This window comes from Amblyomma maculatum, chromosome 8 (assembly GCF_055883805.1).
Source record: "Amblyomma maculatum isolate TAMU_Amacu chromosome 8, ASM5588380v1, whole genome shotgun sequence".
Taxonomy (NCBI): Eukaryota; Metazoa; Arthropoda; class Arachnida; order Ixodida; family Ixodidae; genus Amblyomma; species Amblyomma maculatum.
Genome location: NC_139351.1, coordinates 30,154,197 through 30,166,830, shown reverse-complemented (window position 1 = coordinate 30,166,830; position 12,634 = coordinate 30,154,197). Strand labels below are relative to the sequence as shown.

General features: G+C 49.7%; 1 protein-coding gene across 1 annotated transcript in view; it reads left to right on the top strand.

Moving 5' to 3' along the window:
- Nucleotides 1-6,130: 6,130 nt before the first annotated feature.
- Nucleotides 6,131-12,634, top strand: part of LOC146180834 (ATP-binding cassette sub-family A member 17-like) — a 79,725-nt gene continuing 73,221 nt past the window's right edge. The window contains exon 1 of the mRNA XM_084575664.1: nucleotides 6,131-6,944. Coding sequence (XP_084431790.1) covers nucleotides 6,131-6,944 — 814 coding nt within the window. The remainder of the gene's footprint in view (nucleotides 6,945-12,634) is intronic.

Below are 12,634 nucleotides of genomic sequence, written 5' to 3'. Positions count from 1 at the left end.
TGGGGCCCCAATATGAAGGAGTAAAAAAAAAAGATTCAGAAGAAATGCAAAGAGATTTAGAATGAAACTATTAAATGAAAATAAAACGAAAATAATGACAAATTAGGTCTAACCTCTTGTCACATTGTCCAAAGGTCTTGTCACATTGTCCAAACGGAGAAGTATCACCTCTGCTGTAGAGCGCCACTGACGGAACACTCACGCATTCTCCTTCTTTCCCCGAAATCATCTTGAATGCTTCAATAATCTCACTTTTAAATCTATCTTTTGCGCCTGCCAGCCCCTTGGTTTCGGTGAACCTTGATACACAACGGGTACCCCTCAAGTCCTGTTAATCTTCTTCCGTTTTACAACGAGAGCAATGGGTCGCCAGGTTTCCTGGAGACAATGGAGCAGACAATGGTCCATTGTCTGCTCCATTCATCACTGAGAGGAATGACCTTTGAATACATGGCGTAGTAACGCTTAGGCTTCAAAATGTACCTTCCCCTACTAGTTCAGCTGAGCACAATCATTCGATGGAAGCAGATATCAAGAGTTGCCGGCTATTTTTTCTCCACAGTGCACGTGAACGCCTTCAACGGTTCGTTTTTTTTTTCTATTCCTGTCGTAGAGTGATTTTTATGTTACCTATGACCTCCGTCACTAAGGAATAAGATGTTCTGCATAATCAAATCGTGTTTTTAACTGTTAAAGTCTGCAGCTCCTCCGCACTGATCAATATATTCTTCTGCATGTTCTCCCGGTGTGCCGCTGAAAATGGACGGCAGTCTTGGCTGCTGAATGACCAAATAGATGCTTTGTCTCTGTCGATGTTGAGGCTCCCTTTCGGGATTGTAGTCTGCTTGTAGGCCTTTTTCGGACATTACTACTTGACCTCCCGGGCTGGCTCGACGTGTTGTTCACAGAGCGACCGTGATGGCGCTTTTTGTGCTGCTGTCACGGCTCGAAGTGGATGTCCCAAACATGAATAGCACCACTTTCAATAAACACCACGTGCTGACAATAAAATGAACGTGAAAAAACGTCACGTTAGTTAGCAAGACAAGGAAATGGCTTCATAATAGACTGTTTATTGATGCACTTTCTCCAGAAACAATTGTACCAATTGGCTGCGGAGATTGTGGATATTGTCTCCGATAGCCATCACCAAACAGAATATTTGCTGTTGGGAGCCCTTATTTGAAAACAAGCAACGAAAAGTCGATGTAAAGCCTCCGAATTAGCCCGTGTGATTTGGAACAATCTGCAAGTAGTCGGTCACGGCTAGTAATAATCGAGGCAAATCTTGGAGCATGTTTTGCTGTCAAGAAAGCGATAAGGACGCGCCGGTAACATTGAACTTTAGTAAACAATCAAAACATATCTTTGTGGAATTATAGTCATACGTTCCTGAAAGAAGTTTGGTTTCTAATACGGCCTTGCGCACTACATAAAGGCATGACACGTGCCGTGCTTCGCCCTTCAGCTGCGAAAAAGGAAAAGCTGAACTTACTTGATGTTTGATTTCGTTGCTTTGTGTTGGTGAATTTTGATAGGTCGGACGGTAAGCGCATGCCTAGTTAACTGCAGGGAATACTCTGCCATCCTGGGATATGGTTTCTTCCCAGCTGGAACCTTCTCGCTTTTAAACAGGGACCAATTCGTTTCGAAACACTGTTTGCCGCCGAGTTGTCGCGTTCGAAATTCCTCCACGCTTGACCATTTCCTTGCAAAAAAAAAAAAAAAAACTCAGTGCTGTCAATATATTGTCACAAATATTATTGCAATTACCTAAACAGCTGCGCCCTGTAAAAATCATTCAAGGATTTGTATACAACAAAAAAGGCAAAAACAGTAATTGCTGCGCGTTGCGTCTAGGTGATGTACCCAGGTCATGTGAAACGATGTCTGCGTGAAACGATGCGGGTGCTTGAAAATGCTCAAAAGTTGCTAACGTGAACTAAATTTACTATATTATGGCTATTTATTTGCTTAATGTGTCGGAATTCTTTGATATATAAGAGAAAAGCATCTGATCTTCTAACTTACAGAAAGCGAAAGTCAAGATTACATAGGGCAAAAGTGCACGTGAAATAAAAATTTTCTTCTTGGACACCAAATTGCAAAATTTAGAGTGTGAACCAAATGCAGTGTCCACTCGCAATAGTCTACATCAAAAGTTGTTACAGAATTTACGTGACCTTACAGCGCTGCATTTTACACTTTAAATAGATCACAAGTCCATAGAGCGCAATTCGACAATAACGTTAAACTATTTCGTAATTTAAAGCAGTGTAATCACTCAATAAAAATAATATTACAATATGAATGCAGCATAATCCACCGATCATGGTAGGTGTTTAGCGCAATAAAGGGAAATCCTGCCCTCCACTTTTGGGGAGATACTGACCTTAAGGCGGTTGCCACACATAGAGCCCTGAGAGCTCGTACCGTAGACGGGGGAGACTCGCTCGTTCGAAGGAAAGCTCGACCTGACGGTGGTATGCGTACTTCTACCTCGTAAGGCATAGACCTCTGAGATACTGACGCAGGGGAAAAACATGAAGCGCCAAAAAGTGTGTCATGCGATCTAGGGCTTCCTTTTAGCGATACGGTAGCGCTCTTTTTAAGCAGTGTTCAAACGAATGTTTTTGAGACATCACTGCGGCTTACATAAAACTGTACCTGGATTCGCCTATCAATGCGCGAAGCCGAAAACTTCCCGCTGTAATTTAAGGTTAAAACCTTTCATAACTCATGACTCACCAGCGTCTCCTTCCATGAATCCACGAAAAGTGTCCCACTTCGTGATATTCCGCGGGAAACCGCCGGATTGCACTTGTCAATCATCCTGAAGATGTCATCACAACAATAAAAACTCTCTCCACCGGAAATCGAACCTCCATCTCTCGAATCCCCAGCCGAGCGCTTTACCGCTGTGCCACAGCCCGGGATTTTTTTTTTATTTATTGCCTAGTTTATTACCAGATTTTACACAAAAAGAACATTACTCCACACACACACACACACACACACACACACACACACACACACACACACACACACACACACACACACACACACACACACACACACACAGATAGGGTATATTACGCGACAAATACACAACATGGGCTAAAACCACGCAATTTGGGAAGCGTGATTCATTACAAATCAGTCATTTGCAGCAGCACTTCCATTCTCGGAAGCCACTCAGGCACTTCGTCTTTTGTCTTGAAAACATCAATAACACTCGCAACGGCTTCGCGAAAATACTGCCGTATTTTCCTCGCATCAACGTCTGCACGCCTGAAAGCCATTCTGGATCGCCAGATACTGTACAGGCCCAATAACATGATCATGTCCAACGTTAGCCCATCGTCATCTTCAATTTGTAAAAATCGAATTTCGGATGCATCCACGGGTAGGTCTTTTTTATTTGTTCTTTGTAGAATTCCCCAGAAGAATAAGGCTTGCCAACAGTCTAAGAAAACGTGTTCGATAATTTTCGGTTTGCGGCATATAAAACAGTGATTTCTCAAGATACAAAAAAAAAATAACCTTTCATTTCTAAATAAGTCTTAACTTCTAGTGTATTGCTATGGAATTTGAAAAAGAAAGTTTTTGTTCCCCCTGGTACAGCCATCTGTTTTATTCGTTTAAGAACTGACTTCCATGGACCTGCACAGTACAACGATCTGTACAATGGGATCGGGAGAAAGACATCGCACAAGTCCTTGTAAAGTTTCTTTCGCGTCACAGTTGATAAATATTCAAACGAAAAACGGACTTGCAATACACGACTTGACATGTACACTTATTTAAGGATTCCGAAAATCCTCCCTTGCATGCTCACCGAACTTACAACACAATTTGGTAGCACTCTGTTCAATCTAACCTGACACACAGTTCGTAAAATGGGTCCTTTGTGCCACGAAAAAACATAAAACGGTTAACCACTTGGCGCAAATACAAATGCGCCAAACCAGCTCCTCCAGAGCGGACGCGATGAAACAAGCTCGTTCGACGGGTGTGCTCCCAAATACTTCCCCACACAAACATGGCGAACACACCGTGAAATCTCTGCACATTCACACGAGAACAATGCAGTACTTGTAACACGTACCATATCTTGGTAACAAGAAATAAGCTACAAATCGTAGCACGTGCAAACATAGACCAACCGAATCCTTTTAGTCTGTCGGCCTTCTCACGTTCTCAGTGAGTCATATTGGAACCAGCAGGTTTTAGAAGTGCGTGCCCCGGGATCTTGTTATGCACATCATAATTCTCATTTTCTACCGTAAAGGTGTGTGACAGATACTGCGCCTTTCCCTTCCTATAAACCAATTAGACAATGCCGGTCAACTTTGATGCGTTCAATGGAACGCTGGTTTTGTGTGACAATTGGGGCGCGCGGTGTACCGCTTGCAGCAGCAACGCGCAGGCTTTCGCATTTCTGCACTGCAGGTTTTGCAGTGCTATTTGAATTTTTGCCGTCTACTGTTTCAAATGTGTCAGAGACTTATAAAATCAGCACGCCGGGTAAGACGTCTTGTTGGTCATGCAGGTTTGCTATCGCTAGGGGCACACCACCTCGCATCACTGTATCTGGACCCTCGAAAGGCCCACTACTTGTTCATCCCAATCCCACCGTACGCCCTTGTTTCCTGCCTTAGCAAGATTTGGCTCCAAGACGTTCGGACATTCTACTGCAAGCTGATGGACTTGTCGTCGAAGAGCAAGAACAAAGGAGCGGGAGGTTTTCTACTTCATGCGGCAGTAGGTGAGCATGCCAGGGCTGACGTTACTAAAAAGCGCAATTTTCGATATACAACAATCGGCGTGTATTTGATACGCTGAGAAGTCTACAATGTTCTTTTTAAACATTCACCGTGCACTGCTTCGTCTAGTGTGAATTTCGAGACGACGAAGTAGTTTCCAAACGATATAAAACTTGTCTTCATCGCCTAGCGTGAAACGTCTCACGCAAGAGCACAGAAACATACGAAATAAAACAAAACAGAGCGCGCTTGAGCTTCGAATTTAGACATTGGACGCGACTACTTAATTATCTCTTGTCTGGGGCTTTTCTTACAACTTTGCCTCCGCATATATAGGTTTTAGAATAGTTTTATTCACTTGATGGCTATTTTCCTCTCTAATCTCAAGATACTTTTACGATGAAGAAGTATTTTTGCACAGTGTATCAAATACCACTCGAACAAGACAGCCCCGCCGGGGTGGCGCAGTGGTTACGGTGCTCGACTACAGTTCCCAAGGACGCGGGATCGAATCCCGGCCTCGGCGGCAGCTTTTCGATGGAGGCGAAAGGCAAGGCGTCCGTGTTCTGTGCGATGTCAGTGCAAGTTAAAGAGAGAGAGAGAGGGAGAATTGGTTCACAGGAAGGGAAAGGCGCAGTAACTGTCTCACTTGTCTGCTGTGGACACCTGAACCGCGCCGTAAGGGAAGGGAGGAAGGTGGGAGTGAAAGTGGAAAGCGAGAAAGAGGAGCCGTAGTGGAGGGCTACGGAGTAATTTCGACCACCTGGGGATCCTTAACGTGCGCTGACATCGCACAGCACACCGACGCCTCTTCATTTCGCCTCCATCGAAACGCAGCCGCCGAGGTCGGGTTCGAACCCGGGTACTCCGGCACAGTAGTCGGGCGTCTTACCACTGCACCACCCCGGCGGGTACTTGAGGCGAAAAGTGTGTGTGTGTGGGGGGGGGGGGGTTATACGGAGAAAGTGAGAGGGCAACGCGCTTGAAGGCGAGCGCCAGTTAAGGCGCGCAGAGGGGGCTGGGACTAAAGGACTTTAGCTGGGGCAGGTGGGTCACCACCGCTTGCGGCGGGGACTAGCCTGCCATATATGCGACGTCGCTAGGACTCCGCACGTGCCGGCACGCGAGAGGGAGGCACTTTATAAACTCGCTTCGCCGCGCAGCGGAACTGACCTGGACTCCATCCGACACTGTCAGCGAAGGTGTCGTGCACCTCTACGAACCATTGTTCAGACATTTCCGCTCATTGGGACCGACTTAAGAAGCTTTTCCTGTCCCGCCAGGCGTGGGAACGCGCCACCGGTTAGGCTTAACGCCGCCGGCTGCTCATCGCCTCGTGCGTCTTCGAGCCTACGTCATCATAGATGGAGTACGCCGTCGAAGGCGAGCAAATTTCTTCTCAAGAATTTGAAAATGATCCACGGTGGACCCGCGCCATCCGGGCCCGCAACAAACTCTACCCCACCATGAAGCAGTCATCAAATGACGCATCAGCAGAGTCCAATTCCCAGGCAGGTCCAGGCAAGCCGGCCCAGTCGTTGCAAGGCGTATCTGCTACAAACAAAATCAAGAAGCATGCTCCCCTTCCTCGTCTACCAACTTCAGATTTCAAGATCGTGTTCCGCCCGGGTGGTCGCCTCGACCTGCGTCTGGTGAATGGCGGTGCTCTTCTCCACTTTCTCTGCACTGGCACAGAGATTGACTATGCAGATGCTCGGGCTCAGGACAAGCTACGGCTTAACCCTTACAACAACTCATTCACCGTAAGTACGCCTTCAGAAGCCCGAATGAAGCGCTATGTCCAGATTCAAGAACTGCGATTTCACGACCAACAGTACCCGGTGAAAATATACGTCGCTGCCCCTGACAACGCTGTCAGGGGGATACTTTACAACGCAGTGTATAACCAGACCCAAGAAGAAATCTTCTCCGACCTTGTGGCGCTGAACGCTAGCCGGTATTTTACGATCGCCGACGCTCGCCAACTAGGACGCACCAAGTCCATATTGGTTACCTTCATCGACACTATGGAGGTTCCAAAACAGCTTGTCTTTTACGGCACCCTCTACGCATGTTACCCTTTAAAGGCGAAAGTTGAAGCGTTCACCAACTGCCGCAAGCCAGGCCATTGTGCTGATGTGTGCCCCAAGGAACGCACCGGCCTTTGCCCACGCTGTGGTGCGTCTCACCCATCAAAGAAACGCCGGATTGCACTCCCAAGTGTATCATCTGCAACGGAGCGCACTTCACAGGAACGCGCACGTGCAAAGTGCGTTTTGAGCGCTCCGGCAACACGACGCCTGTCTCCAATACTGGAACAACGCCTCCAGCAGGTCTACCCCCAAATCCACCACCCAAAAGTATCAGGGAGTCGCGAAGCCGCCGACGCTCTTCCTCCCGCTCAAGAACTGACCGCAGTCGGAGCCGTTCCGTGGCCTTCCCGCCGCTTCCAGGCCAAAAGGTCCAGGACTCATCTAAAAACCAGGTGAGCTGGCGGCTGCAGACTTCCTCGCTCGAGAAAGAAAACGCGGAGCTGAGAGCCAAATTATCATTCCAAGGTCGCGAAATCGCTGCTCTTAAAGAGCAGCTCCAAATCCTCCTAAGGCGTGAACGCTCCCCAGCGCCATTGCCCCCAGTGGTGCAACCCCCGACAAATCCAAACATGCCCCATTCCTCCTCTGTCTTACCCCTCCACCTCCTCCTCACGCGCCACGTCACCAGCACGTGGGCTCCCCGCTAAGCGGAAGCCCGCTGATGATGCTAATTCCCTTTCCCAGCCAGTCACTGACAACCTTGTACATCAGGTCACGTCATTCATGCAAGATTTTGAGAAACGCATGATGGCGACACTTAACACATTCCGCACTGAAACTCAAACGTGGATGAAGAACATTTCTGACCGCGTGGCGGCGCTCGAAACACGCCAGAGCAATCAAAAGGCGTCTGTCGCGCAAATCCAAGCGCAATTTCTCGAGCCTCCCCCCAGAGGTCATACGTCACCCGTTACATCTTCCGCGCTCTCCGTCATTGTCCAAAATGGCTGCGACACCCCAAACCATTAAGGCATGGCAGTGGAACTGCAGGGGGTGTCGTTCAAAACGAGACAACCTGCAGTTTCACTTACAGACCCTTTCCAGCTGCGACACCCCCAGTGTCATTGCGCTTCAGGAAACGCTAACGTCAGTCAAGCTCCGTAATTACACTACATACGAACCAGCTACTCCACCACAGACCAGGGTCGCCACACTAGTCCATCGCAATCTAACTGCGATAGAGCACCCGTTAGAGATAGACGACGTGGACGGTCTCTTGCTGGAGCTCCTCCCCCGCACACGCAAATCACTCAGTCTTTTCATCCTAAATCTCTACAGCCCTCCCAAATGTCCTCCTGCCCCTCTTCTTGCTGCTCTCCGCAAGGCGATATCGATAAGCTCGAACAACTCACTGCTTATAATGGGTGACTTCAACGCCAACCACATCAGCTGGGGGTACCGCAAAAACTGTCGTAAAGGCACCTCCCTATGGTCATTCATTCAGGACGAAGGCCTCTCCCTGCTTAATGACACCATGTTCCCCACGCGGATCGGGTCAAGTGCTCAACACAACACCAGCCGAGACCTCAAACTTAGCAAACACATCCATGACAGCCGATGGGTCAACACAAACCGTTCACTTGGCAGTGACCATTATATAATTTCCACAGAGCTCAATATTTCTTCAATTACCCCGCTAAAACGACGAGGAGTTCAAGGGGTGAACTCCTCCGCCGCCAGATACGGAGGCTGGCCCCGGACAACATCACAGACCTCTCTGAATGGACCGACACCCTCACCCGCGATGTCGCCCGCGCTACCACTACCATTCCCGAGCCTGAGGACACGTCGGGTGCTGATAGCCGCCTTCTCCATACGTGGGAAGCACACGCCAGCCTTCAGCGGCGCTGGCTATGTCAAAAGCACAATAGACATCTTAAACGACGTATCTCTAACCTTGTGTGCGAGATCGAAGCGCATGCACGCGACCTAGCCCATCAACAATGGAGACAACTTTGCGACCGCATGAGTGGCAATTTAGGCCTCAAAAACACTTGGTCCCTACTGAGGCATCTCCTCGACCCGGGTCACTCCAAGGCTACTCAACACAGGAATATCACACGCATCTTGCATCAACTCCCCCTCTCAGACGACGCGCTTATCCAAGCCCTTAAAGATCAATATCTAACCACAACCCCTCCCACGCCTCTTCCCCCGTATTCGGGGAGCCCCAACCCGGAGCTCGACGCGGATATCTCCCCAGCAGAAGTTCGCGCGGCCATGCACAAACTCCGAACCACCTCAGCCCCCGGCGCTGACAAAGTCACTAATAAGATGCTCCGCAATCTGGACGGCTCGTCTGTAGAGGCTGTTGCGGACCTGTTCAATCAGTGCTGGTGAACGGGAACCCTCCACTCACAGTGGACTCATGCCTGCATAACTTTCATCCCCAAGCAAGGCAAGCCTCTTGATATCAAAAATCTGCGCCCTATTTCCCTTACGTCTTGCCTCGGGAAGCTCTTCGAGAACGTAATCCTTGCTCGTCTCCAGTAACACATCGATGATAAACTCCTCTTTCCCCCCACAATGATAGGATTCCGACCCCACCTCTCCACTCAAGATATCATGCTGCAGATCTCAGAAGACATCATTCACCCCCGCAACAGGAAACGCACGCGCGCGGTGCTTGCCCTCGACCTGGAAAAAGCATTCGACAATGTACACCATTCGGCCATTTTGGACGCTCTGTCATCCCTACATGTCGGCCATCGTATTCATCAATACATCTCAGCCTTTCTTTGCCAGCGCACAGCTGAAATCACATTTGGCTCCCTCTGCTCCCCTGTCTTTACCCTTGGTAACCGAGGCACGTCTCAGGGATCTGTGCTCTCTCCGCTTCTGTTTAATATTACTCTCATCCCAATGACAAAGGCTCTGTCAGCCATTCCCGGCCTATCACACTCTCTATATGCTGACATCACCCTGTGGACCTCCACGGGTAATGTGGAAACCATTCAAGAGAGACTGCAGGCTGGCGCAGATGTGGTGACCTCTCATGCTCAGAGGGTCGGTCTTGCATGCTCACCCACCAAATCTGAAATTTTGGTCCTTCACCCGCCTAGAGCGAGAATCGACAAAGCTCCCCCACCTAGAATCGAGGTCACTATTCGCGCCGTCCGAATCCCGGAGGTGGAGAGAGTTCGCATCCTGGGGATGATTCTTCAGAACAATGGCAAGAACACTGCCACGATCACCAAGCTCAGTGTTACCGTTCAACGAACAGTCCGCCTGATTAGACGAATCGCTAATAAACACAGTGGCATGCGGGAACACAACCTCCGTCGCCTGATCCAGGCTTTCGTTCTTAGTCGGGTAGTCTATTCATTACCATACATCTTCCTCTCTCGAGTAGAGGAGAACAAGGTCAACTGCCTTATCCGCCAGGCATACAAGACGGCCCTCAACCTTCCCCGCCACACGTCGAATGAACGTCTTCTTAGATGGGCGTACACAATACCCTCGCCGAACTCATCGAGGCTCATCGGTCTGCCCAACTTGATCGGCTCTCCTCCACCTTAGCCGGCCGTCACATTCTTGACGCTATCGGTCTACGTCCCCCTGGATATTACGCCCAAACCTTCTCCCTCCCACGCCACACACGAGATCTCCTTACCATTCACCCCCTACCCAAGAACATGCGCCCCGAGCATCACGTGGCTCGTCGTGCTGCTCGGGCTGCCGCCCTACACAAACACTATGGCACAGAGCCGGAGACCGTCTACGTCGATGCTGCCTCTTACACATCTTCTCCCGCCTTCGCCCTAGCTGTAGTGTCAAACTCCTCCACCCTTCTTACCGCAGGTACTGTCATCGCTTCCACTTCCGCGGAAGCGGAGGAGGCGGCTGTAGCCTTAGCAATCTCTACTACATCGGCCACCCTCATTTTTACTGATTCGAAGACAGCCATCCGAAACTTTGCGAAAGGACGTGTTTCCGAACCCGCGTTCCGGCTTCTCAGCCAATCTCCCGTTCCTATCCGACCTATTCAGCTTCTCTGGGTCCCAGCCCATGCCGGCCACCCAGGTAACGAGGCGGCTCATTCTTTTGCTCGAGGTTTCGTCAGCCGAGCAGGAGCCGCCGACGCCTGGGGTGACGCTCGAGATCGTATGGTCACATACCACGAGATCACTGTGCAATACCGCGAACAACGTCTTGCCTATCCACCTCCACACAAGTCTCTCACTAAATTGCAGCAGGTGACGTGGTGCCAGCTACAATCCCGCACTTTCCTCTCCCCTGCCTGCCTCGCCCTTGTTCAGCCGGGACTGTTCACGCCAGAATGCACCCTCTGTGGTGCTCCAAAAGCGGATTTTGCTCACATTCTTTATTCTTGCCCTGAGCATCTTCCACCTGCCGAATGGCAACTCACAAACCTCGAGCGATGGGAGGCTGCGGTGTCCAGTTCTGAGCCGGTTGCCCAACGGCAGCTGGTGGACTGGGCTTTGGAAGTCGCCGGGAAACGTCACCTTCCGGCCACGACACGCACCCAAGAGCCATTCCATCCCTAGGATGTCACAGCTAAGGCTCATCTTAATAAAGTTTGTCACCACCACCATCGCGTCGCTACGAATGAAGCCGGGCCGTCAGGCACTGCGGCGCAGGTTCGCCATGCTTGGCGTGCTCAAGTACAACGGTTAAGCAATGCTATGCACCTACTTCGGATTTGAATAACTATCCAAATCGACCGTAATTTTATACTTGAGTTACGCTCTCCGCCACCGCAAGGGGCGCGACCTGCTCACTGTTCACTCCGCATCTGCTTCAGCGGCGGCGGGTGGCTTTTAATTCATTCCTGCAGTGATCCGAGCTTAATACCCCGTAATGTAATAGAGCATACGTGAGGATATATGTACATGCGGCTGAATAGGCGGGATAAGGCCGCATGCTGGCGGCGGTTAAAAAACAACAAATACAGTTTATGAAGGTATCGCGGCAATAAAAAAGGTTTGATTTCTTTGTCTTAAACATCCCAACGCAACTTATGTTAACAGAAACGCCATAGTGGAGGCATTCAGAAATAAGCTCTCTTCCTGTTCTGTTGTTTTGTGCGCAATACACTGATATTTCGTACGAATGTTTGTCGATGACAAGCGCTTCAAGATGTAGGACGCACGCGATGCGTTCTACGTTTGGCGTGACTTGGATAAGGTCTTAATGGCGGTTAGGGCCCCGGGTGAATCTGGATGCCGTGCAGATCGCCTCGAGAAGTTGAAACGTAGGTGTCTTGGAGAGTAATAATTCCTTTCTAGAGCAGGTGGGGCTGCTTAGAATCTACCGAATTTTAGCAAGTGAACGCCTACATTAGTGAGGCGTTGAAGCGCGTCTGCGGAAATCTCTGCATCATCAAGCGGAGCCTCGGGGGTCGTTTAGGATGCTGGCGTTCCATTCTTACCGCCGGGATCTTTGGGTACGGGAGTCCCCGTCACAGTTCTAATCCCACAGCTTATTCTCCTTAGTTTGCCATTCTTTAGCTGTAAATTCCTCAGGTTAGCTGTGCGCCTGTATGGTGGTAGGCGGCGTGCGGGCTTGCTCAGCATCCGAAACAGCTGCGGCGTGTAGGTGCGAGGCAGTCTCATAGCCTAGCAGAGCATTCGGCGTGGTCGCGGGGAACATCGTCCGTAAATGATCCCAAATCGCTGTACGTACTTCGAAATGGTGTCACTGGGATCCTGACGACGTTAAGGATTCAGTAGCATCGCGAATAATACGCTGGAGTTGCACTGTCCGAGGTTAGGTCAAGAAAGTTGCGGAGTCCAAGTGGAGTGCGTAGGCTGC